The following is a 27,500-nucleotide window of genomic DNA, read 5'->3' as shown; positions in this document are numbered from 1 at the left end:
CACACACACACACACACACACACACACACACACACACACACACAGGACACTGGACTATGTACATTAAACGTCACATTATCATAAACACAGTAATAAAGAATGAAATCAGAGAGAGAGAGAGAGAGAGAGAGAGAGAGAGAGAGAGAGAGAGAGAGAGAGAGAGAGAGAGAGAGAGAAAGCAAGCAAGCAAGATATGGTTCCTATGATAAGGGTGAGTATGCCTTCCTCTCCTCCTCCTCTCCACCCCCCTCCCAAGGTAACCCGCTGCTGGAGGGGGAAGGCGAGAGGTGCCCCGCTTTAAGACACCACTTAGTAGAAATATCACCTGCTTGGGCTCTCCTGTATATCAGGCAGAGCGAATCGATAACGACACACGCTACATTTTTATTTGTGAGCTGAATCTGGCCACAGTTTTGCAGGCACCTCTATCACCTCCTTTCTCTCTCTCTCTTTTTTTTTTTCTCTCTCTCTCTCTCTTTCTTGCTTTCTCCTGCTTGCCTCCTTTTTCCTTATTTTTTTCTTAAATTTTGTTTACTTTTTTTCTTAATTTCGTTATAACATTCTTTACTTGTATTTTTATTATGTCGTACACTTTATGTTCATGTTTATTTCATTTTTTTTTTTTTTTTTTTTCGTATTGTTTATTTTTTTCAGATTTCTTTCCTGAAATGTATTTGCTCAATTTTTTTCACTTTTTTTTTATTTTCCTCGTGTCTTCTTATACATTTTTCCTTCTTACCTACCTTTCATTCATTCCTTCATGTTTCTTTCCTCTTACCTCTGCTTCTCCCCCTTTTCCTTTTCCTCTTCCTCCTCTTCAAACTCATCCTTTATTTTTCATTTCCTTTATATTTTTTTTTTTTCCACTTTTGTATCATCTTTATTTTGGACTCCTTCCTATTCCTCATCCTGCTTTCATTCATTCCTTCATCTCCTGCTCTTACCTTTCTCCTCTTCCTCCTCCTGCTCCTCCTCCTTCTCACATCCGCCACCATGACCCTTAAGCCCTCATCCTCCTACCCTTCTCTCCTCCTCTCCCTCCTCCCTTCCCTCCCCCTTAACTGGTGCCCCAAATCCAAGCCGCCATTATTATTCCGGCGCCTTAAAACCGGTGATCTAATTCAATATCGTGAATTCGAGGCCAAATTACAGGTGTGAAAGTGCCCATAAAGAAAACGGAGTGATGAATCTTCTTCTTTCTCTGGTGGAGTGGAGAAAGAATATTATCATTTCCATGGTCATTTTCATCCTCTCTCTCTCTCTCTCTCTCTCTCTCTCTCTCTCTCTCTCTCTCTCTCTCTCTCTCTCTCTCTCTCTCTCTCTCTCTCTCTCCATCGCTCTATCCAGGAATATCCGTTGTTACTTATGTAAATTTAATTGACAAGTATAGAGAGAGAAATGGCAGCTTGCTCTATTGCGGGGTTGTGGCGGCGAGGTGAGTGAGTTATGCGTGTGTGTGTGTGTGTGTGTGTGTGTGTGTGTGGAGGAAAGTGGTACTGGTTTAAGCGTCGTGGTGGCGAAATAAGCGCGTGAATGAATGGGTTTCGTGGGTGCGTTAATGCTTTTCCAGGTATGTGCAGTTCGCGTTAAGCAACTCGTGAAGTGATCGTGGAGCAAGACCTGGGAAAATGGCAGGGAAGGAGGAGTAAACAAGTGGAGTGAAGGAGTGGATGGGGGACGAGTGTGTAGAGGAGGAGGTAGAATGGAGAAATTTAGCAGTGAAGAAGACGGTGGAGTGTTCGAAGGAGTGGGTGTGAGGCGACTGTGTGGAGGAGGAGAGGAGAAGTGGAGCATTTGGTGGAGGAGTGTTTGAAGGAGTGGATGAAGAAAAGAGTATGTGGAGGACGAATGGAGAAGTGTAGAAATGTAGTAATTAGTGGAAGGAGAGTAAAGGATTGGAGAAATGTTTGAAGGAGTAGAGTGGAAGAGTAGGTCGAGGAGTATGCGAGTGGAGGAGTGGAGGAGTGAATGACGAAGGAGAAGGAACATGATTTGAATGAATAGTGAATAAGATAACAAAAGAGAAAACTTACACAGAGTACTAAATAAACATGAATGAACGAACACACTTGCACAATACAATACACACAAGATGCATACCAATAAATAGATAAAAAAAAATTCAATAAAAGCAATTAAATAAAAAAAACATTCATATAATCACGCCTTGTTATAATTAATGCTACCTGCACCTTTCACTCTCCACACGTTGTAATTAATTAAAGATAACTAAACAGGAACACAATTCATCTCAATACAATATCCAGTTCCTCGTTTTCTACAAGTTACAGAGCGATTCAGGATTTTAATTTGGGAGGGTTGGCGGGGATCATTCTTGTTATAATATTCTATCCATCAATTCCTCATGCGTATTATCTCCTTTCTATACTATTTCTCTTTCTCCTTTTCTTCCCTTTTTCTCCTTCTTAGTGCATTTTATCTTATCTCATTTTCCTTCGCTATGGTTTCCCAGTAATCATAGCTACACAATGCCGTATTTTGAAACGTTTTGCTTCCTCACCACGACTATTTCCAAAGGCCACAGAGATGATTAGCCGAGTGTTCAAGAGTGTTTCTCCTATTAGCGATATAGAAATCTTGTTAATCTGTCAATAAAACGATGAAAAAAAAAAAAAAGCCCTTAAAAACCCGTGTATCTTCATCTAGAGAGGCACAGAAGTGTTTCAAAATATGGTCCTTAGTTCAACATATATTCTTGTAAAAGAGAAACTGACAAGTCTGTGTGTGTCGCGTTTTCCTTTCCTGTCTTCTATATATACTCTCTCTCTCTCTCTCTCTCTCTCTCTGCTGGTTCCTGGAAGATATTATTCAATCGGTCTTCATTCAGTGCGCGGAAGAGAGGCTTATATGCACCTCAGTGAGAGAATGGGAGACCCGAGGGTAGTGTTAGCGGCGTCAGTGCTGGTGCTTCTCTCTCTGCCTCCCTTCACCACTGACTCTGCTTGGCTGTCTGGCTAATTTGGACAATGCAGTGTGGAGAGAGAGAGAGAGAGAGAGAGAGAGAGAGAGAGAGAGAGAGAGAGAGAGAGAGAGAGAGAGAGAGAGTGTGTGTCGTTTGGAATTGTTGTTCTGTTTAAATTTGCCAGATGTTTATTTTTGAGTTTCCACCTGACTGAAAATGAGTGATTGTAATGTGAATGTGGAGGCAAACTACTCGTATATCTTTCCCTGTGTGTGTGTGTGTGTGTGTGTGTGTGTGTGTGTGTGTGTGTGTGTGTGTGTGTGTGTGTGTGTGAGCTTTTTATTTGCATATTTGTGTCTATATCAGGCGCAGAAAACATACACTTAGTATCAAACCGCGCCCCATTTCTCTCTCTCTCTCTCTCTCTCTCTCTCTCTCTCTCTCTCTCTCTCTCTCTCTTCTGTAATATATAATAGCAGAGTAAAGCAAAGACACTCATTCTCCCGTCAGCGGCCTCATGACCCTCCCTCGTGTAACCAAATATTTATTCTTGCAAGACTCCAAAACTTTCACGGGTGCGAGTTAGACGAGACATCCACGCTGCATTTTCAAGGAAGAGGAGGAGGAGGGGAGAAAAATAATGTAGTCGAAAGCTTACACTCTCCTGCATGTTTACTTTTCACTCCTTCACACAACCACTGTCATTTTCGTTTCCCTTCAACATTTGTGTGTGTGTGTGCGTGTATGTGTGTGTAAGTAAGGGTCTCCTGTCTCCTTTTCTCTGGTTTTCGGTTGACGCGGTAAAAGTTTCAAGGGGGAATATTGTGTAGTGTTAGTGTTGGTTCTCGCACGCTTGGCTGGCCGCTCCTCGCCCCCGCGCCGCGTGTAGCAAGGCGGTGGTGGTGCTGTGAGTGTTTCCTGAGCCTTGAATGCGAAGCGAAAAGTGAAAATCAAGAGACGAGTGTCACTTCGATGAGAGAGAGAGAGAGAGAGAGAGAGAGAGAGAGAGAGAGAGAGAGAGAGAGAGAGAGAGAGAGAGAGAGAGAAAATTATAAGCCAAAATATTCCGTTATCTTAATCCCTTAACTGCTGAATGCTAAACGAAAATTCCCTCAGGACGATGGAAGAGAAGGAGGAGGAGGAGGAGGAGGAGGAGGAGGAAGAGGAGGGTATAATCTTCCTGATGCGTCTTTAAGTGATGTAATAGTAATTGAGGGGGACTATAATTGTGTGTTGCGAGTGATGTAAAGGAGTATGGTGATGAGGAGGAGGAGGGGATGGGAGAGGGAGGGAAGTAGGGGGAGAGGGGAGAGAGCCGCTGCCCGGGAGGTCTTGAGGTGCGAAGTGGGTGGGTTTTTCTGTCCCCTTTGGCTCTTCTTCTTCTTCTTCTTCTTCTTCTTCTTCTTCCTCTTCTTCCTCCACTGTTCCTTCCCTTCTTCCTTTTACATTCGTATTCTTCTGCCGTCATTTTTCGTGTGTGTTTTCTTTCTCCTTTTTTTTTTTTTTTTTTTTACATGTGAGTGTGTTTTTGTTTTGTAATTGTTTTTTTTATGTTTCTTTTCTGCCTCTTCGCTTTATTGATGTTTATTTATTTTTTTTATGATTTTTTGGGGGGTTTTCTTATTTTCTTCCTCGTCCTCATCTTTGTTATCGTTCTCCTTCTCTTCCTTCATCTTCTCGCTTTCGTCCTCGTCCTCCTCCGCTTTCTCCTTGGTGTCCTCCTCGTCCTCTTCCTCCTCCTCGTTTTTGTCTTCCTCATCCTCTTCCTCCTCCTCCCCCTCCTCCTCCTCTTCCTCCTTCTCGTTCTTGCCTTTGTCGTCGTCTTCCTCCTCCACGTCCTTTCCTTCGTCTTCCTCCTCCTCCTCCTCCTCCTCCTCCTCCTCCTCCTCCTCCTCCTCCTCCTCCTCCTCCTCCTCCTCCGCTTCGTCCTCCTCCGCTTCCTCCTTGTTGTCCTCTTCCTCCTTGTTACTGCCTTGGCCGTCCTCCTCCTTCTCCTCCTCCTCCTCCTCCTCCTCCTCCTCCTCCTCCTCCTCCTCCTCCTCCTTCTCCTCCTCCTCCTCCTCCTCCTCCTTCTTCTCCTCCTCCTTCCATGCAGTCTTCCACGTTGCTTGGGAGCGATGGGTGGGGAGGAGTCTTCCCCTGTGCTGTCCTGTGTCTCTTGCAATATATTAGTGAAGAAAACCACAAACAACCTCGTAGGGAGCAGCAGGTCTGTTGCCGTTTGTTCTTCCTTTGTAGTCCTTTGTGGTCCTTCTTGTTCTCTTCCTTTATTCCTTTATCCTGCTCTTCCTCCTCCTCCTCCTCCTCCTCCTCCTCACTCTTCTTTCCTCAAACTCTTCCCAGCATCCCCTGTCTTCATTCCTTTACCATGTTCTCGCTACCAGTCGCTCATCTCAACCACATCCTCGCTACTCCACCCTCGCGCTCCCCTTCCACTCCACCCTTCTCCAACACCTCCACCCTCCTGCCTCTAACGTTCCCCAGCCACTTCCACCCTCCTTCCAGTCTTCACACAAACACCTCCACCCTTAGTCCTCTCTTTAATAATGATGCTAAATTCCTCCCATTTTTCCTTAGCCAGCATCTCAATATTCCCTGTAGCCTTTGTATTCTCCACCTGTTCTCCACTTTATCATCACACCTGAGAGAATCACACGGTCACTCTCCCTCTCTTCCTCTCTCTCTCTTTCTCTCTCTTTCCCCCTCTCTCTCTCTCTCTCTCTCTCTCTCTCTCTCTCTCTCTGTCCCTCTCTCCTAGGCAGACGTGGAAGATAATTTACAGTGGATTAATACGCGCTGTGGGTTTACCTTTATGGAGTATCATTGCATCAGGGGAGCCTCAGCGCGTCCTTGGCCAGATCCTTTGTTTTGTTCAGGTGTGTGGGACCGGCCGGTGGATTCACGCGTTTTGTTAATGAAGTGGAATTGCTCGGCGTGCTTTGTGGTGTGGGAGTTGTGAGGAGGAGGAGTATTGGCACGGTGGTGGTGGTGGTGGTGGTGGTGGGAAGGAGGATGGGTGGAAGGGAGGGGAGAGAGAAAGGGAGGTGTTGAGACCACCCACCTTTAGCCCAACACCAGCTCATACGTGTATACTCCTGCGCACACACACACACACACACACACACACACACACACACACACACACACACACACACACACACACACACATGTACGCACTCACGCACATTGTTCGCGCGCGCATGAATATGATCTTCCCAACTTTCCAAGCAACGATTATGAACGGAAATTAGAGCACACACACACACACACACACACACACACACACACACACACACACACACACACACACACACACACACACACTGTACATACACACACTAATGAGCACATTCCCTCACGCCGGGCAACACACCCTCGAACACAGGCGAGTGATGTCCTCCGCTACAAACTTTCCTCGCAAACTAGACGGAGGAACAAAAACTCGTGAAAACCCTGACCACTACATCGTCCTCATCACCTCCCGCGCCCAGCCCAGGAAACGAGAACACGGTCGGCGGCGTGATATGCGAGTGGGGAGGGAGAGAGAGTGAGAGAGGGAGGGAGGGAGGGAGCGGCTGGGCTGTCTCTCCTCCCCTCGTATATAATCTTTTTTTTTCTCTCCCTCTCTCTCTCTCTCTCTCCTCTCTCTCTCTCTCTCTCTCCCCACCTGATCGCCTGTGTGACATTAGAGAGGGCATCGCCGTGTGGCCTAAACGACAGGTATCATTATTAGTAACTCCGGTGGCCGTGGACTGTCGCTTCCCCCTTGATTATAGACGTGCCCGACACATTTTTTTTTTCTCTCTCTGTCTCTTCTTCAATCTTCTTTACTTCTCTCTTAGCTCCGCCATTCCCATCCCGTCCGTCACTCGTTTCCTCCTCCCACAGTCCTTCACTCGCTCTGGGAACCTCGTATCTCCTTCGGTAGTCTTTTTATGGCTCATTATTTACCATTCTTTCCCCACTTCTCCTCACCTGGCTGCCTGTGGTGAGGGGACGCAGGGCTCCACCTACACCAACCCGCCCACCCTGCTACCCTCCCACCCACCCGCCGGGAAGTCTGTAATCCGATTCTCACCCGTAAAAGAATCCAGAGTAAAAAGTATGAAATGCCATGGTAGTAAGGGCCGGAGTGGGTGAGAGTAGGGAGAGGCGGGGTGAGGGAGAGGGAGTGAAGAGTGAGAGGGAGCCAGCACCTGCACCGCGCCGGGCTGGTGACCTTGGGATGTGAGGCGAATTCTCAGGAGGAAGTAAAAATGAGTGGTGACTAATAATGCCAGAGAGTTACGGAGGAGACCAGTGTGTTGGGGGCTGGGGAGAGGGGCTGGGTGAGTCTTGGGAGCTGGGGAGAGGGAGTGTAAGTGTTGGGACTGGGGAAATGGGCTGGGTGAGTGTTGGGCGAGCTGGGGAGAGGGGCTGTGAGTGTTAGGACTGGGGAGAGGGGCTGAGTGAATCTTGAGAGCTGGGGAGAGGTCTGTGAGTGTTAGGACTGGGGAGAGGGGCTGAGTGAGTGTTGGGCGAGCTGGGGAGAGGGACTGGGGAGAGGGGCTGGGTGGGTCTTGCGAGCTGAGGAGAGGGGCTGTGAGTGTTGGGGCTGGGGAGAGGGGCTGGATGAGTGTTGGGGGGCTGGATGGAGTGAAGATGTGGTGAGGGGGTTGGGACGTGGAGGGCAGTAGTGGTGTGTGTTGGGGATGGTGGGGAGGGCAAGATGGTCTATAAATGTACTTTGATATGTTAGCTCTACTGGCTTCTTTTATTTATTGCTTTTATTTACTGTGTTTTTATATCCGCATCTTTGGGTATAGTAATTGAAATACATAGTAGGTAGCTGTGCAGTCAACAACAACAACAATAAGAGTAACACTGAAGAAGCATGATTTGTTTTAAGCGGAGGCAGGTCTCCTGTTTTTCTTTTCATGCACAAGGGAGGCAGAACAAGGACAAACACAAATTCGGGAAAAGATAAAGGAAAAAAAAATAACTTGCTAATTGTTTCTTTCCCTCTCGCCCTCACTCCCCCCCCCCAAAAAAAAAGAGAAAGAAAAAGGGAAAGAATTCTAAATGAAACTGCATGAAAATCGAGTAATATGCTAAAAAAAAATTACAAGAAAAGAAGCGCCACGTGAATAGTGTGCGTGTGTATGTATGTGTGTGTATGGATAAGTGACTGTCTTGCTAACTTGGAGTGTGGGACGCCAGGGTTCGAATCCCAAAAATAAATAGATAAATAAATAGATAACGTCCTGTGTGTGTGTGTGTGTGTGTGTGTGTATGTCATGAATGGCTCGCTCAGCTCCCCGTCCCTTCCTCCCCCTGCGAGCGGCGCCCCTCCAGCCTGCGCCCCACCCGAGGAATCCTGCAAGGGCGTGTAATGGCTCTTAATCACACGTCGCGGAGGCGGAAAATTGTTACTGAGCACCTGTAAGTTATATGCCTATACGGTAATTACAGTGAGGGGAGTGTGTGTGTGTGTGTGTGTGTGTGTGCGTGTGTGCCGACACTCGCCCCCTCCCCTTCATGACTCCCCCCCACCTTACCCATTCTCATTACTGGACCCAATTACAACCTCTCTCTCTCTCTCTCTCTCTCTCTCTCTCTCTCTCTCTCTCTCTCTCTCTCTCTCTCTCTGGCCGGGCAGCGCCTCACCACTCTCTCAGGTCTTTCATCTCAGCCCGTGAAAGCGTTCCTTAAATCCTGTAACAAGTAATGCCACAGATAAGGTTCCCTCTCCTTCCCGTCCTCACTCCCTCGTCATGCTCTCCCCTCCCAGCCCCGCCCACCCTCTCCCAGCTCACTAATTCACGCGATACGGACCCTTCTGAAATATCAAATATGTGAAAATAATCGTATTTGACAGAGCGAACTAAACACTTCACACTTGGCGCACGGTAATGACGCCCGACTCTGTGGTTAGTTCTCGCCGACTGCTCATTAGTTTACAGATTGGCCGCCAGGGGGAGAGGCCGCGTCCGCATCCCCGCGAAGCATCCTCACCTCCTGGGCGGCTTGGGCTTCACTTGGGCATCCTGTGGTAGCTGTCGCCTTGCCGCGCGTCCCGGGTCATGAGGAGGCGTTGCTGTATGATGGTGAGGGGTCTTGATACCAAGTCGCGGAGGTCCTAAGGCGTGCAGGAGACGGAGCAGCGAGGGTGGCTGACGAGGCAGCGTGGTGTTCTCCGGGCATTCCTGGGTTCCTGCCAAGTGACTTCATCGCGGTGGCGGCGACGGCCTCCCACGGTACTCCCTCCGCCTTACTCCGTCCCTCCCTGTGCCTCCCTCCCTTCCTCCATGCCTCCCTCCCTCTCTCCCTCCCTCCCTGTCACTGGAGTCGAACGCGGCTCGTAATTACACCCCGTAATAACTGTAATCAAATTTGGCGGGCGAGGAGCCTGAAATTACAAAAAACTATACATCAAGCTGGGTGGTAAAAAGGGGTGAAAAAGGTCAGCTGTGTGACGGGGCGGCCATCGATGGAGACATTACAAGACAAGTGAGCATCGTCGAGGCGGGATTAGATCTCAGGTGTCCAAGCGCAAAAAAGAAACATTTTGTTGAGTAAAAAAGGATTGGAATCTAAGTGGTCGTTGATCAAAGGCTCGGCTGTCATTACGTAAGGGATTGGATGTCATTATGTTCGTGCAGTGTTGCCATATAAACCATAATCATCGTCTCAGCAACGCCGGGACGCAGTATTGCCAAGAATTACGTGGAGATGAGAAAAAATTAGTAAAAACACCGTCACATCTCACTTTTCCCAATGATTTGTGCGCCTCGCATCGCCTCGCCCTCGTCCCCCGCGCGGCCTGGGGAGCGGGACGAGTTTAATCAGGTCTGGGGCAATTCGGTAATTTACGGACATTTCTTTGTAGCGAAGGTGAGACGCGGGGGTGGGAATAATGGGTAATGACAGGTGATCCCCCGAGCTGGTAACAGTGACCACACACACACACACACACACACACACACACACACACACACACACACACACACACACACACACACACACACACACAAGTATATACACAAACGCAAGCAACAACACACACACACACACACACACACACACACACACACACACACACACACACACACACACACACACACACACACATGCACATACAAGTATATACACAAACACAAGCAAACACACACACACACACACACACACACACACACACACACACACACACACACACACACACACGTAAACTGTCGTTTGAGAATCACCTTGAGAGAGAGAGAGAGAGAGAGAGAGAGAGAGAGAGAGAGAGAGAGAGAGAGAGAGAGAGAGTGAGGTTCTTGTTGTATAATATAGGTTTAGAGTGCGACCGACATCATTACTGTGTGTGGGCTGGGGTGAAGGCGTTACCTCCCCGCAGGCCAGGCAGCTTCTTCCATGCCATCCTCTCTCTCTCTCTCTCTCTCTCTCTCTCTCTCTCTCTCTCTCTCTCTCTCTCTCTCTCTCTCTCTCTCTCTCTCTCGCTCTCATGTGTTACATCAGCCTTTACATCGCCTCATCCTTTCTTAATATCAAATTTCTTATTGTTATCCGATTTAATACATGCAAAGATCGCCTTACGCTCCCAGGATATGAATGCACGTGGGCACTGAATGGCTCGACATGAACGTAATACAATTTGTACACATCACCAGCACCTGTCGTGGATCACAGAGTGTTTGCAATCGTAAATGAGAAGAAAAAAATATATGAATGCAAGACGTGTTGTGTGGGTGAGGAGAACACGGCAGCCTTGTGTGTGTGTGTGTGTGTGTGTGTGTGTGTGTGTGTGTGTGTGTGTGTGTGTGTGTGTGTGTGTGTGTGTGTGTGTGTGTGTGGTGAGGCAGGCTTGAGCTGTATAATGTGTGCAACCAGGAAATGTACAGAGGATTTTTTTTTTTTCTCACCACGTGTCTTCTTTCTCCTGCTTTTAATTTGAATCTTTCCGCACTCACTTCTTGTTAAACTCGCCTCGTTTCCTCCATGTTTCCCCTCTGTCATATTACATTTTGTTCTCTCTCGTTCTGTCATATTTTATTTTTTTATGTTCTTTCATATTCTATTATATTTTATTCTATCACATTCAATTTTTTTTTAATTTACCTCTATTCTGTACTATATTTCTTTATCTTCTGTATTAGTATATCATATTGCATTTTATTTTATTGTATTCTATCAAATTATATTCTGTTTTATTCTCTCTTTTATTCTATTCTGTTCTCCTTTACATAATTCTTAAGCTCTTCCCTCACTCGTACCTTTGTCTGTCCCACTAAATGCCTGCCTCTCATCCCCTCTCAGTAGTTACTCATCCCCTAGCATTCCCACCATCCTCAGCATCACAGCATGGTTAACAGCGAGCAGATGAACACGTAAACAACACCAGAAACAAGGATTACAAGTGTTCATCTCTTTGAATGCCAAACAAGAACTTTCCAACAAGGAGACTCATGTCCACGAGTCACACTGCAGCCCCCAGCGAAGGCAAGCCAGTGATTCCTTGCGTCGTCACCATCAAGGCAGAAGATAATGGTTATAATAAAACACAAATATTGGTGATAAAGCACTCAAGGTTATGAGTTTGCAACGGTTTGTGTTATGGTGTGTGTGTGTGTGTGTGTGTGTGTGTGTGTGTGTGTGTGTGTGTGAAGTGAAGTGAAGAGAAGATCCATGACAGCGATTTCCCCTTCACCGTGTCAGGTTTTCAACAACAATTGACTTTTCTGGTCCAGCTTGTCATGATTGTAAAGCTTTTTTTTTTTCGCGTAGTGCTACATTTATATTTAGCGTTGTTTGTTTGTTGTTTGTTTTATTTGTTTGTTTGTTTGTTTGTTTGTTTGTTTATTTGGTTGGCTGGTTGCTTGCTTGCTTGCTTGCTTGCTTGCTTGTTGTTGTTGTTGTTGTTGTTGTTGTTGTTGTTTTATTTCTTTTTTCTTTTCTTCTTCTTCTTCTTCTTCTTCTTCTTCTTCTTCTTCTTCTTCTTCTTCTTCTTCTTCTTCTTCTTCTTCTTCTTCTTCTTCTTCTTCTTCTTCTTCTTCTTCTTCTTCTTCTTCTTCTTCTTCTTCTTCTTCTTCTTCTTCTTCTTCTTCTTCTTCTTCTTCTTCTTCTTCTTCTTCTTCTTCTTCTTCTTCTTCTTCTTCTTCTTCTTCTTCTTCTTCTTCTTCTTCTTCTTCTTTTCTCCTCTAAGTATACCGACCACTATCACTCACTTACTCCAACTTTCCATTCATGTTCCGCGTTCAGTGACGGGCGAGTAACATTCTAAGGAAATGCCTGGAAATTTTTAAGAACTGGCAATGCTCAGCCGTCATCCCTCGTAGATTGATAGGCAAGATAGTAGTAGTAGTAGTAGTAGTAGTAATAGCAGTAGTAGTAGTAGCAGGAGTAACAGTAACAAGCAGCATCCGTAAGTACACATAAGCACCAGTGACGTCACAACAAAACACATCACAATCCAGAGAACACCAGTATACGGAAGGAACACTGTAAGGGCAGCATGAAGGACGTATGTGCTGTGTTCTGGTTCTGCTGCTTTGTTTTCCTCCTCGGCTCACGTGGAACTGTGACGGCGAGATGCTGTTCTGACACGTACGTTTCGTCATGGTGACTGATGGTGGTGGTGGCGGTGGTGGTGGTGGTGGTGGTGGTGGTGATGTGGTGGTGAGAAGCTGCCAATGGGAAGAAGAAACGGGTGGTGGTGAGGTAGTTGGTGATGGGGTGATGATGATGAGTTGGTGAGAGAAGGAGGAGGAAGAAGAAAACCTGCAGTTGGAGGAGGAGGAGGAGGAGGAGGAGGAAAAACCACATGATGATGAGGTGTTGGCGAAGAAAAGGAGGAGGAGGAGGAGGATAAGGAGATGGAAGAGGAAGAGAAAACTACTCCACAATTGCCATAAAGGACGACTTGGGAAGATTAAGATGGTGACTGAGGAGGAGCCGTCGATCGAGGAGTAGGAAGAAGAGGAGGAGGATTTGGAACCGCCCATCGAGAGGCAGGACGATTGGCAGGAAGAGATGAAGCTGGTGGCGGTGAAGAGGATAGCAACTAACAGAGCGACCACTTGCTAATCCCTTAAGTGAATCGCGGCTTGGTCTTGGTGATCCCGGAGAAGGTCGCGAGGTGGAGGGCGAGGCTGGGAGGCTGGGAGGGATGAACGAAAGGTCCTTAGATCTGTGTGGGGGAGGAAGGCGAGGTGGGTGTAGGTGGTAGTAAATCAAGTAACCGTCCCTACCTACACCACTTAAACTACCTGCTATCACCAAGGGCGCCTCCTGTACTCGGTGAGGGAAGGGAGGTGTAAGGTGGTATGTTTTTTTGTATATGGACGTGTGCTGAGGTGAAATGTAGCAATATGAATATTTGTAGTGTTAAGTTGAAGAGTGGCAATGTTGAGAGGGATGAAGTATTCGAGGGAGCAAAGTGACATTGTGAAACTGTAATGATGGAAAGTCTTGATGGTGATGCTGTAAAGGTTTCACACACACACACACACACACACACACATAGTCAGTCAGCCGCCCACGCCCCTCGCCACGCCCACACTTCACCCGCACTCGAGTTATTTATCTCGCGTGGGAACGAGTGTCTTTCATCCCTGTCTTTGTGTTACGGTCACTTGGTCATGTGTGTGTGTGGTGTGTGTGTGTGTGTGTGTGTGTGTGTGTGTGTGTGTGTCTCAGTGGTACATTACTCTGAAGTTTCTACAATAATCTAATTTATTTACGAATAGTGTTTCTTAATTTCTTACGTATGTATTTATTCAGGCTGTGATTTTATATTCTTACTTTTTTTATAAATATTGTGTTTCTGTAGTCTGTATGTACGTATGTGTGTGCGGTAGTGTGTGTGTGTGTGTGTGTGTGTGTAGTGGGCGTAACACAACACTCCGAACCTTGTGTGTGTGTGTGTGTGTGTGTGTGTGTGTCAGTCTGAGCGGCGCTGGTCAATGATTAATGTTTCCCTGAGTGGCTCCTCCGGCGTGGCATTCTGCGCCGAGTACTTAGTAACCTTTCCCTTTGTGATCGAATTATGTCTGGATCATGCATAAAAGGCCGAGCGGAGCCCCAGCCGGCGGTCAGGGAGGGAGGGAGGGAGGCAGGAGGGCACGCAGACATCCCAGCCTACATTGTATATCCACTTGTTTACATTCTCCTCCCACATTCCATTTTCTACGTATCGACCCATTGCTGCGTGGCCCACCTATTAAAAACCACCGCCCCGCATATTTGTACCACGTTGCCGGGAGGGAAAAGGGTGGGAGAGAAAGAGAGAGAGTGGGAGAAAGAGAGGGTGAGAGGCTGAGAGCTTTTCCTAATGGTGTCTCGGGTCGCGGGGGAACAACCAGATCGGGCCAATAATTCTCAATAAATATCATTGATTTGGAAGTCAATTGGACCCCCCAAGTTGGCGGCGCGTCTTTGATGTGCACCGCCGCCCATAGATGGCAGCACCTGGCCGGGGGCGCCGCTCAGGGCCCGCGAGTGTAGCCGCGAGGGAGACTCACGACTAGAGAGAGAGAGAGAGAGAGAGAGAGAGAGAGAGAGAGAGAGAGAGAGAGAGAGAGAGAGAGAGAGAGAGAGAGAGAGAGAGAGAGAGAGAGAGAGAGAGAGAGAGAGAGTTATTTAATTAGTACATCACCTACAAAATCAGTTCACTATAAGTAACGGTACCTCTCTCTCTCTCTCTCTCTCTCTCTCTCTCTCTCTCTCTCTCTCTCTCTCTCTCTCTTGTGGAACACTGAAATTATCGTAAACACTTTCTTTTCATTGTGCGGACCAGAAGAGAGAGAGAGAGAGAGAGAGAGAGAGAGAGAGAGAGAGAGAGAGAGAGAGAGGGAGGTGGGCAGGGGAGGGAGCAGCAGCCGAGCAAGCCACCCACACACTGCCGGAGGAAAGAGAGAGAGAGAGAGAGAGAGAGAGAGAGAGAGAGAGAGAGAGAGAGAGAGAGAGAGAGAGAGAGAGAGAGAGGGGGGGGAACGGGGGGAGGGGGAGGAGGAAGGGAAGGAGAGAGTGGTGTAGCGCTGTCTTGCCCCAACGGTGACGAATTTTCTGATCGCTGCCTCATGATCCATTACCACATGATAAATGAAGCCACTCACACCACCTCTCTCTCTCTCTCTCTCTCTCTCTCTCTCTCTCTCTCTCTCTCTCTCTCTCTCTCTCTCTCTCTCTGATTGACGAAAAGTGAATTACAGGTCCAGTTCTTCTCTTTATCTTGTTATTCTTTCTATATTTCTTATCGATTATTCCTTATTTCACTTTTACCTCCCGAATTATGCATGAGGCAGTGTTTACGTAGTGACGAATGACCGAGGGGGGGAGGAAGAGGAAGTTAGTGAAGGAAGTAATGAATCATTAGTTGGTGATGAAATACGACACCAAAGGAATAACAGGGGAAGAACAAACAGCAGCAGTATAAGTAAGATACAGCCATGCACAAAAGTCAAAACAACCTCTTCTTCTTCTTCTTTCCCTGTGTGTGATGCTTTCCGTCAGCCTTAAGTCCTGCGATCTGTGTAGAATTTATCAGTGGTCAGATTTTGTGAGGAGAGTGTCAGCAGATCAGGGAACTTGAGACTGAGGGAAGACGTGAGGCAGCAGTGGAAGTGTGAGTGCAGAATGTTACTCTATACTAACGGCGACTAGGGTACTGAAGATTGAGAGAAAACATGAAACAAAGAGGAAGTGAGTGCAGAAAGTTACTCCACTTCTAATGGCGACTAGACGACTTGAGACTGAAAGAACGCGTAAGATAAGAGTGGAACTGAGTGCAGAAGGCTACTCTATTTCTGGCAACGAGTAGGAGACTTTCGATAAGAACAAAACAACACAACAACCTAAAACAGAAGTGAAAGTGAAAACATAAGGTTGCTGTATTTCTAACAGCGAATAGAAGACTTGAGATTGAAAGAAGCAAAACGAAGTGGAAGTGAGTGCAGAGTACTCTATTTCTATCTACGACTAGAAGACTTCGGATAAAAAGCGAAGCAACAACAGCACAACCTCAGCAGAAGTGAAAGTGAACTCAGAAAGTTACTGTTTCTAATAGCGATGAGACTGAAAGACTTAAGATTGAAAGAAGGCGTAACTCAAGGGGAAAGTCAGTACAAAACCTTACTCTACGTATTTACGATCGCGACTGTGCCATGATCTCGGTGGTTCGAATTGGCATCTTAACCCTGTGACTGCTATGGTTTTTCCTTCGTCTTCATAAAACGATCCAGGGAAAGTTAAGAGCATAATCCTGAAAACACTACCGGAAGCAATAGGAATCCTGGAGTAGTTTAAATCTCTCAGTGGCTTTATTTGTCTTTTTTTTTTGTAAAGGTCAAATAATCACCCAAATTCCAGGGGTCATTGGGTCATTAACAAGCAGAGAGCTAAACCTGACTTACCTTAACTTAAAAAAAAAAAAGACGTTTACACCAAAACAATTGACTGAAACAGAGCGTGGGCCTGATTTGCACATATCTTCAGACAGACTTGGCATATCCCCTCGTCTTTCCAGTGCCGAGAATCATCCCTGGTTAGTCTCTATAAGCAGAATGATGCCACAAGTACCGCTAGGGATGGGATGGATGGTCAGCGAACAATGGGAGACTCAAACCTGTTGGGAACGCTGTTAAGTTGAATAAGATCGTTTTGGCGGTGTTTTTTGTGCTGAGTGGTTGGTTCTTTCCAGCTTTTTCTTCTTCCTTTCTGGCGATCACTAATAATTGTATTACATTCTTCGCCATGTTTGGGTCAGGCGATAGTAACACCTTTGTTGTCTTAAAACTTATAATCTCCTTCCTCATGTTAATTGGGTTAGGTTGATAGCCCGTCGCTTTTCTCTCTTCCTTTGTAACGATCACTAATAATTGTATCATACATTCTCCGACAAGTTTTGGTCAGTCAGCAATAACACCTTTGTTTTCTTAAAAAATATAATTTTGCTCCTGGTAAGTTGATGGGACGTCTTGGTGTGGGACAAAGGCAGCGTCACCGTGCATTGAGAGGTAACAGGCTCACCAGAGACTGACGGGTTGACAGGCGAAATGAGAAGTTTGCGGGAACAACGTAACCCAGAGCCGTGACCTGACCTGCGTAGTGAGACCTTTGTCCAGCTGAAGACTTGAAATGCGTGCAGCTGATGGTGATACATGTGTGTGTTTGCGTATGTGTGCGTGAAGGTGTCACTGCTCTGGTCTCTTCGCGATGTTTTCTTGGCATATTCTCTCTCTCTTTCTCTCTCTCTCTCTCTCTCTCTCTCTCTCTCTCTCTCTCTCTCTCTCTCTCTCTCTCTCTCTCTCTCTCTGTTGTTGCTGCTGCTGTTATCATAATTATCGTAATTTATCATATATTTGTTTATTTTGTTTTTTCTATTTCGATTTATTTATTTGTTTGTTCATTCAATCATCCATTTGTTTATTTACCTGTTCATCTATTTATTTATTCAACTGTTTATTGATTTATTTAGATACTCATTCATTTATTTACTTATTTATTTAATCCTTTATTCATTTAATTCTTCATTTATTTATTTATTTCATCCTTCTAACTCGACGCTGGCGGCGGTTCGCGAGGCAGAGGCGGCGACAGTGCTGCTGCTCAGATTGATGGCGGCATTTCCAGCTTCAATGGGAAGGCTTCTAAAAGTGTAATACATTTTCTTTACATCTATTTCAAGGCCGAGAAACTCAATTAACAGATTTAATTAAAAGAATCAATTTACTTGTATTTGTAGAGACACAGCGAGATAGGATTGGGGGATGGAACACACACAATAAACGGGTGCACATAATTTGATGTCTTCTCTTTCTTTCACTCCTTAATTCTCTCTCTCTCTCTCTCTCTCTCTCTCTCTCTCTCTCTCTCTCTCTCTCTCTCTCTCTTCCCTACACACACACCTAACATAACACATCTCTTTACCCCTTTCGCTCTTTAATCTCCAGCACATCGCAGCCTCCCTCTCCTCTCCCCGCATCTGGCCTGTCCCATTACCACCGCGCCGCCCCACCCATCGCCTCCGCCGCAGCTCGGAGTCATTACAGTAACGAGGCTGCAGCGACCTTTTACCCAATCGCATTAACTACCACAATCAGGCGGGGCCATAATCGCGCCGTTGAAATTAACATATAAACCAACTCGAGCGGCTCCACGGCGGCCGGCGGGGACACAGGAGAGGCGATGATGCCATTCCCATGCAGCGGGCGTGTGCGGGCCCTGCGTCCTCCCTCAGCTGGTTCCTACTAATTGATACAAACGATTCCACCGCGAAATATATTATCCTGCAGTGGTCTCTGTTCTCCATTACACCTTAAAAAGAATAAGGCATGTTAGTCCCCGTGCGCCGCGCCAGGGTGATCCTCGAGGCGCGCGCGGCGGGCACCTTGTGAGCTCCGGCGGTGCTGCGAGTCACCTGTTAATGACGTGCAGGTTTGTTTACGTCGCATCCAGCTGAGCGCTCCTGAGTTATCGCTGGCAGGACGCTCCAATGAAGCTGTTCCTGGGAGACGCCGACGTCGGAAAGGAAGGAGAAGAAAGGGAAGCAGAGTGTTAAGGTATATGCTCTCACAGGACTGAAAGAAAGAAGGGGAAAAAAGGGAGGAAAAGGAAGAAGAAAAGACGTGAAAACTGACTAGCAACCGATTAGAAAGTATGGAGGAGAAGGAAGGGAAGCAGAGTAGTATGGTGCATGGACTCAGAACATAAAGAAAGGAGGGGAAAGAAGAGTGAAAAGGAAGAAGAAAAAAAAGCTTAAGGACTGATTAGCAACGGGACAAAAGTATGAAGGAAGGGAAAGGGAAGGAGAGTGAAGAAGGTTTGACAGATTAATAACAGGGCAAATATTAAGAGAAATCTGAAAGTGAACGAAAAAGGAAGGAGAGAAAGTTTTATAAGTTAGGATGCCTGTAATAAAAAATAAATAAATAAAGAAAGAAATATCGTGCACTCAATGATGACAGGGTGCTAGAATATTAGTGATGTCTGTGTGTGTGTGTGTATGTGTGTGTGACAGTTACGTTTCCTCCCACGCCACATAAAACCAAAATACTGCTGCTGCTGCTACACTCACCTTTCCCTGTGAATTGCGCCATACACATTATTCACGCACTCCTTTTGTAAACACACACACACACACACACACACACACACACACATATTACATCTCCTTTACACCAAACACCTCAATTTCCTCACCTATTTCCATCGCTTTCTTGTACAATTCTGGGCACACATTCCCCTGAGTGTTCTGCCGCCTTCCGATATAATGTGTGAGCCAAGAGTTGGTTAATGCAAAGTAAAGGAGGCGGTGAGGCAATGCTGCGGAGGGGAATAGCCTCGCACTGGGCCGGGCTGCCGTGAAAGTAAACAGGATGACGTGGAGAGACAGATAAAGACAAACAAATGTACGTAGGCAGTGATTGAGAGAGAGAGAGAGAGAGAGAGAGAGAGAGAGAGAGAGAGAGAGAGAGAGAGAGAGAGAGAGAGAGAGAGAGAGAGAAGGAACCCATTAGATAAACATACAACTCGACAGAGAAACAGATAAACTAACGCAAGAGTTAACCTGTATTCTCAATCATTCATCCCTTTCTCTGGTAAACTCTGGAACTCCCTGCCTGCTTCTGTATTTCCACCTTCCTATGACTTGAATTCCTTCAAGAGGGAGGTTTCAAGACACTTATTCATCAATTTTTGACCACTGCTTTGACCCTTTTATGGGACTGGCATTTCAGTGGGCATATTTTTTTTTATTGGATTTTTGTTGCCCTTGGCCAGTGTCCTTCCTACATAATAATAAAAAAAAAAAGACAAGCTGGAGGATAAATACACACAGACATACATACAAACAGATATATAGTCTGGCGGATGAAAATACATATATACATACAGACAGACAAACTAACAGATTAACATACAGACAAAAGGAGAAGCAAGCAGGCCGTAAAAGAGAACGGCAGAGAGGCAAAAATAGATAAAAATATGAATAAGAAAAGTGGTGGACTGGTAGAGTAGTGGAGGAGAGGTGGTGGTGGTGTGGGGCAGTGGTGGAGTATTGGTGGAGAGGTGTTAGTGTTATGTAGTGATGGTGGAGTGGTAGTGTAGTGGTGGAATGGTAGTGGTGATGGTGTGGTGGTGTGGTGGAGTGGTGGAGTGGCATGAGGGAGCGGCGTAACGCGGTGGCCCGGTCAGTGCTCAACCAATTACTTGTTGGCTGTGTTAATTGGGTACCGGGGGAGGGGAAGGGAGGCGAGGGAGGAGAGGGAGAGGAACCAGTGCGTGGGTGATGAGTTGCGACCACCTGCAGCTACTCCCCAGCCTCTTCTCCCTCCCCTCCCTCCCTCCAGTTCCTTCCTCCCCTGGGCCACTCCCGCGTTACTTTATCACTCCCTCTTTTCCTCCACTGCATTGCATATTAGCCAGCTTCTCCTCCTCCTCCACCACCGCCGCACGATTACCGTCTCGCCTCCACCACCTTCACAGATTTAAAAATACTTCACTGTCAGCGTCCAAACATAATATCTAAAAGTTATTCAGTCAATTAACAGATTAATAATAAAAGTAAAAATAACTTTCTCCTCCAATGTACCATTGTTCCCCGACCCAGCCCTCCTCCGCCTCAGTGATAAACACCAGTACAGATAATTTTCAGTCCTAATACAACCCACACAATAAATCATCTATAAACAGATGTGGTAAGTTCACTGCTCCACAAACTGCCTCGTATGTTATACATTTTAGATTGAACATTCCTGAGGTTTGTCATTGTTACCCTGTGCTTTACTTCTTGCACTATTGTTGCATGCTTTTACTTGCTATTCTTATAACTTTCATGTGTCTGTTACAGGAAACTTATGAGAGACTCCAAAAGCTCCAGTGACCAAGGCGGTGATCGCGGAGATTTCAATGCGATGGTAAGTACCAAGCTTTTGAAGTCTTCTTGTCCTGTCTCCTCTTACCCGCCTTACCACGCATTTATGTTTGTCCTTTGTTTTGCTTTCCTTCTTTGCTTAAGGCTCTGCGCGTACGCACGCACGCACGCACGGACGTACACACACACACACACACACACACACACACACACACATTCATATATATATATATATATATATATATATATATATATATATATATATATATATATATATATATATATATATATATATATATATATATATATATATATATATATATATATATATATATATATATATATATATATATATATATATATATATATATATATATATATATATTTCTTTCTTTCCGTATTTATTAATTTATTTATTTATGTATTTATGTATTTATTCATGTATTTATGGTTCTCCGTGTGTCCATCATAAATTCGTTAAGTCGTTTATTTAATTAGATATTTGTGTTTATTTGCTTGCTTGCTTTTAACACAGTGATGTGTGTGTGTGTGTGTGTGTGTGTGTGTGTGTGTGTGTGTGTGTGTGTGTGTGTGTGTGTGTATGTGATGTGTGATGTGTGTACGTGTATGCGTGCGTGCCTACTTACGCGGGCACGCACATGTGCATGGATAGGAAAGGGAAAAAGAAAAGGAAAAGTTAAATATGTTGAATTTTTTTTTTTAGTCTTTTTCTTTTCCATCCTTTATTCTATTTATTTATTTATTTTTTGACCTCATAATCATACCATACAATTTTTATTCCTATTAAAATGTTTTTACCTCCTCGTCTTCCTCATGTACTCCACCTTGCCTTGCTCCATCCTGCCTCACGTCCACCACCTCTCACCATTCCTTACTGTCCCGTTCTTGGTTTGCCCAGAGTGCGCTGTTCACCACAAGCTTCATTCTCCTGCGCATGTCCACAGCCTCCTTTACGTCTCTTATTTCTGTCCTCCTCCTTTCCACTTTCCTCAGTCGTAGTCCTTCCCTTGCCTTCCCCCTCCCTCCCCTGGGCTGGGCTGAGGCCGGAGTTATGTGGCGGCCACAGGGCTTCACTGAACACCCGGTGAGCGCTGGCTGGACTGCGAGACGGAGACACTAATGGGTCTTAGTTATAGCGGCACCAAACACACCTTCCATTGTTTGCCGGCCGCCTCCTAACCCCTCAACCCTCCTCTTCATATCCCTGCTGCTCAGTCCCATCATCCCCATGCCCCACCCCGCCCACTTATGCTCCCTCACTTTCTGGCTGATATTTATGCTCATCTCTTATATTCGTCTGTCTCCTCCCTGTATTGCCTATCCTCCTCACTATGTCTATGAATGCTCGACATGTCAACGCATTGTTAGCATATCCTTACTGGTCTTTAATTTATATTCTTGCGTATATTACCTCTCAGCTCCTCACATTACTCATTTGCATAGATTCTCCCTTCCCACACTTGCCCCCGTGTCCTCTTTTGCTCTCGCCTCCGCATGCTAGGGCCTCAGCTACCCACGTGCCCTCTGCTCCGTGTCCCGCCCTGCCCACGGCCCCACTGTCCCGATATCGCAAAGGAAAGGAGAAACAAACTGTCAGATCTGTTGTCCCCACTAGCTTATTTAGGGTATGCTACACTTACGGATGGAGATGATAGGTGGAAATAAGAAGGCATGTTTTATAGAGGGACTGCCACATGTAGGCCTGGTGGCTTCTTGCAGCTTACATTGTTTTCTTGTTTTATGTTGTTATTTAATTTAAAGTAAAGCATGTAGGATAGTAAAAAAAGGAGAATGTCCATCGAAATCAAGGTGGTACTGATTGTAAGTAAGTAAGATTGTAAGAATACATGGGAGTAAGAGATAAATAAATTACATGAACTTCCAGGTAAGAACGCATAAAAGAGGTGCTCTTTGTCGCCTCATCCATCACAGGGTACCAAGCTGGATGATGCTGCTTGAATCTTGCTTCCTGCCTGCTTGTCAGGTTGTGGTCCATTAACGTCTTGTTTAGTGGTTTGTTATGAGATGATGATGTGAGATTAAACAGAAAGAACGAACAAGAATGAAATGAATGGAGAGTGGCATGCATAGTTCCATGGCTTGTGTAGATTTTCTTTTTCTTTGTATGTAAATAGTTCAAATCCTTGAAAAAAAAAAAAAAGTCTTATTTGTGGCCTCAGCATTGACTTACAATGCCAGAATCGACTTCATTCCACTGTGGTCGGAAATTCCACACACTCCTGGAATGATGGGGGAAAATTGCGGTTTATAGGGATAATTTTCCTGAGCTGACTCATGTTTTTCACATGAAAAAATGAAAAGGAATATATATATATATATATATATATATATATATATATATATATATATATATATATATATATATATATATATATATATATATATATATATATATATATATATATATATATATATATGTGTGTGTGTGTGTGTGTGTGTGTGTGTTTGGTTAGAATCTATAAGATAATTATTGCCACAGTGTTTCTGCTCTGTAACTGTTACACTCAGAGGAATATCAATATTTGGATCATTATCAGCATCCTTATTACCATGAGAATGATTATGACGATGATTCATCATCTGAACACAAATAGAATGAAAGAATAGCTGCTCGGTGTGTACTTGTGGGTGAAAGATGGCTGTGAATGTAAAGGTGACGTTAATTATATTCCTGGACTTGTTTTTAGGAAATTTCGTATGTTCTTTGTTCTTATAACTTTCCATCATTCTGTTACAATCATTACCAACTACCACTTGCAAAAACCGTACGTCCTGAAATAAATACACGAGATACAAGCTTTAGAAAAAAAAAATAATAATAATAATGGCGATATCGGCAGTGATGGTGGCGGTGATGGAGGAGACAGAGAGGGGGAAAGGGGAGGGACAGGTGTTAGGAGAGGAGAGGAGAGACGGGAGGAGGGAGAGCAGAAGGGATAAGCAGCGGAGAGTGAGGGATGGTGAGTGGTGAATAAGGAGAGAAGAATGAATGATGAGCAGTGAGGTGAGGGGTGAGGGGTGAGGGAGAGGGAGAGGGAGAGGGAGGGAGAGGAAGGGTTGGGGTGAAGGTGAGGGTGTCCCGGACGCACAGATTTCTTGGCTGTCATCTTCGTCTCGTGGTTGTGAGTGTGAACGATGAGTGTGTGTGTGTGTGTGTGTGTGTGTGTGTGTGTGTGTGTGCACCTCACTCTACCACCTCATTCTTTTTTCTCATTATATATTTATCCACACACACACACACACACACAAATACATATTTTTCCCTGCGATTCGTTCTTTATTTTGTGTTTATTTGTTTATATTCTTTATTCCATTAGCGTCAAGTCATAATAATTTTCCCCGTGTGCCGAGATTTATTCTTTATTGACGCGTAAAAGTTTTATTCTCTGGTGCGTCGTGTGATGTTTGCATCCATTCATTTGTGTGGTGGCAGGCAATCTTGTATAAAGAAATTGGTGACTTTTGCAGAAACATGAATATTTTTAACATTTCCACTATACTCTCTCTCTCTCTCTCTCTCTCTCTCTCTCTCTCTCTCTCTCTCTCTCTCTCTCTCTCTCTCTCTCTCTCTCTCTTCTGGGCGGAATTTTAATCGTGAGTTTATTGTATTCCTTTTAATCCTTTTTATTGTGATGCTTTTACCTTTTTTTAAGTATTTTATGTTTGGAAAGATCCTGTCGATAAAGCATAATAATAAAATAATCGTTCTTTTATCAAGCAATACACACAGAGCTCACAGTCACCTCCATTCAGCCTCACACAGATCGGAGGAGGTGCCGTCCACCACCTTCCCCTTCCATTACTCAGGGACGACTGGTGGCGCGGTGTTTGGGTTGCGGAAACTGAAAAGAGAAAAAACAGTTGGTCAGCGAGTGGCCAGATAACGCCTTGCTGACAGTCAGAAGCACCTCGCGTCTGTCAGTGACGTTCTTTCGTGTTATTTTGATCTTGTCAGGTGCTCAAAGCCTCGTGAGTGACCGAAACTCAGCGCGTCATGCCGGTGTGTTGTGTGGCGTCCCAGAGTTGTTCATCTCTTAACTGATCGGCATTGTGTTGTATTCGATTCGTTATGTCTCTTCGGTGTGCTCCATAGCCTTAGTGTCAACAATTTTGTGATAGGAGATGTACTGTATTAATGTTCTTTACTATATCTACAACATAATGTTGCCATTATGAGGTGAGCGGCATTGACCCAGCCGCTGCGAGACAGGGCTGCGTGGTCAGTGGGCGAGGGTCTGTCGGCCAGGGTACAGTTGCTGCACACTGAGTCGCGGCGAGGCGGGCCACGAGGCAGCTCTGCACAGCCCGCCGGTCCACCGCTTCACCTCATTATGTCGACTCTGATCGGGAATCATAGGAGTTCTGGCTTTCTTTGGGTCGGGCAGGGTATGTCGGGTCCACGAGGATAAACTGGATATGGGCGGGTGTGCCGGGTCGAGGGAGAGGTGGCGGGCTGGCATTGTTAGCGCGGGGAGGCGAGGGTTGGGGCGGCCCCCTGCCCGCCCGTCACGCCCATTACCGGGTCACCTGCCCACCCCGGGAGGGCGGGACGTGGGTGGTCCTCGTCACCTCGACACAACTTGTACCGATGAAGATTTCCAGCTGTCGATCTTCATTTGAATAAAGCGGGTGTGGGGGGGAGGGGGCGAGGACGTCCCCCACGCGCCGACCCGCTCGCCGCTCCGCCCCCGGCTGCCCCGCCCCCACATGCCCCGCTCCGCCGCCTGCACTGGACTCTGCGCCCTACGAAGGGGCTTGTCAAGGACCAAATTGGCATGTCGAATCTGATGCCCTGGTGCCCCCAGTGCCTGGGTCCAGGTGGCCCTCCCACAATGCCTCGTGCCCTCTTTAGGATGAAAAGCGCATTCCGCTCCAGCGGCCGGCCAACGGGGCGGCGCGGCACCCACTGTAAAGTAGATATGTGCTGTATATCATTTGGGCTCACGGCCACCTCCGCGCCAGACGTGCTCGCGACGGTTTGCTTGCTTCAGCTGTAATTCAGGCTGGAAGAAGGCGTGTAATCGCGTGTTTCTCCTGACAGGCATACGACACTGACGCGGCTCGCCTCGCTCCGTGATTGTGTGTATGTTTAAAGACCCCCGCGTGAAGAGGGGGCGCTGTGGCCTGGCTCCGCCTCCCGCGCCGCCTCGCCCAATCACCGCACTCGGCCCGCACATCAAACGACCGCCGCCGCCAGAGCCTCGCCGACCGCCAGTCTAGATGCGTTTCGAGTTTTGAGTTAATGTTGGTGTTTACATGAAGTTTAGCGCTGCAGTCTTCTTAACACATTTTTTAAGTCGGTTGTTGAAAGTTAACCACAGTGTCCCGAGAGCGGCGCCGCGGCTTGCGTTGGTATTGGTTTGTGGCGATTGTGTCTGTGGGCCGCATTCACACGGCCGCCCTCCCTCGCGACTCCTCCCGAGAGAAACGAGCTTCCGGATTCCTGCTTCCCTGCGACGTGTTCCAAGTCTCTCCTGCGGAAGTTGACGGCGCCCTGGAGGAGGAGCATGTCCCACAGCGCGGCAGGTGAGGGGCGGCAGGGGAGCCAACGACACCAACTCTCCGCCACTCGTGCCGCCGCTACTGCTGCCCCCTGCTGCTGGTCTTGTATCTGCTGCTGACAGTGCCGCATCTCTCCTGCTGTGCCTTTGTTCGATGTTAAGTTATCCGCGTGCCTTTCAGCTCCCGAGGCCTTTGCCGTTCTCTCCTCAGCGAGAGAAAAATCGTCGTGCGGGGCATCCACTGGAAGCATCAGTCTCCGCGTAACGACGAGGATGCAGGAAGAATTTACCCTCAGGAAGTGCGAAGATTAATTAGTGGTAATTACCGCGGGAGGCAGGTGTTGTGTCGGGGCGGTGATGCCAGCCGCCCGCCCGCCAGCCATCAATCACGCGGCGCTGCACCAAACACCCGTAATTCTGGAAAGCACACGTGATGGGAATGAAAATATCCCTGAGATCCCGGTCCCGTTCCCTCGCCACTAGCAAGTCACCTAGGAAAGAAAAGTGACAAAGACTCTATACTAACGTGTCACTGTGTCATGAAACCACGGCTTCATTAAGCGGCCCGAGTCTCGGCTTTACCCTAACCGCCCAAGCCACCGCAGCCCACGCCGCCGGCAACAAGTGAGTGCACCCGCGCCCTCTCAACACTCCCACGGGAGCAACGCGACTTCCTGTGTGACTTAGAACTCCAAATTGACTCTCTCAACGTGTGGAAGCTTAAATGGACAATATAATCTAAGGATTTACGGTGAACGTTTCCTGACCTTGTGGACGCAACAAAGAGTCCGGGAACAGTTTTTTACCGCCCAGAGAAAACTGAAGGTGGTGTCACATCTCCCGCTCTGCCCAAGATTACCACGTTGGCGGCGGCGCTGCTCAAACTGCTTGCTCATCCAGTGGCCGCCCGGTGATCTAAAGTGGCCTGGAGACCCCGACTGAAAAACACACTCGAGGAACAAAGACCACCGAGGCCCTGCCCTTCGAGCGCTGCCTGAAGAAGGTGTTGGCGGAGGTTCTCACGCCGCGGCACTGGCGGGCTCCTCCTCCAGCATGGCGGTGTCGGCGGGGGCGCTCGGCCTCCCGCAGATGAGGCCAATCTTCTCGGGTTACCCCTTTCAAGGTAGGCTTGAGGAATGTTCGTCTCTTCACACTCTCTTTGGTTTCCAGAATCACGCGGTGC

General features: G+C 46.7%; 2 protein-coding genes across 6 annotated transcripts in view; one reads left to right on the top strand and one right to left on the bottom strand.

The window, feature by feature from the left end:
- Window positions 1-22,291, bottom strand: part of LOC135096730 (uncharacterized) — a 27,544-nt gene extending 5,253 nt beyond the window's left edge. Inside the window, exons 1-5 of the mRNA XM_063998467.1 lie at window positions 22,254-22,291; window positions 21,671-21,895; window positions 12,971-13,091; window positions 8,918-9,075; window positions 7,212-7,549 (exon numbers count right to left, since the gene is read on the bottom strand). Of these exons, the coding sequence (XP_063854537.1) occupies window positions 7,212-7,549; window positions 8,918-9,075; window positions 12,971-13,091; window positions 21,671-21,895; window positions 22,254-22,291 (880 nt within the window). The remainder of the gene's footprint in view (window positions 1-7,211; window positions 7,550-8,917; window positions 9,076-12,970; window positions 13,092-21,670; window positions 21,896-22,253) is intronic.
- LOC135094557 (protein gooseberry-neuro-like) overlaps window positions 1-27,500 on the top strand; it is a 199,517-nt gene that overhangs the window by 61,504 nt on the left and 110,513 nt on the right. For 2 of the 5 annotated variants that reach the window (XM_063994800.1, XM_063994790.1), the window contains one exon: window positions 20,751-20,817. Coding sequence is in view for 3 of the 5 variants with exons in the window: in XM_063994781.1 (XP_063850851.1) it covers window positions 27,371-27,440 (70 nt within the window). In the remaining 2 variants the exon portion in view is untranslated. Of the gene's footprint in view, window positions 1-20,750; window positions 20,818-24,636; window positions 27,441-27,500 lie in introns of those variants that run through there. The other 3 variants (XM_063994781.1, XM_063994766.1, XM_063994757.1) reach the window with 2 other exon arrangements.

This window comes from Scylla paramamosain, chromosome 3, assembly GCF_035594125.1.
Source record: "Scylla paramamosain isolate STU-SP2022 chromosome 3, ASM3559412v1, whole genome shotgun sequence".
Lineage (NCBI taxonomy): Eukaryota > Metazoa > Arthropoda > Malacostraca > Decapoda > Portunidae > Scylla > Scylla paramamosain.
The sequence above is the reverse complement of the archived record's forward strand: the minus strand, read 5'-3'. Positions and strand labels throughout refer to the sequence as shown.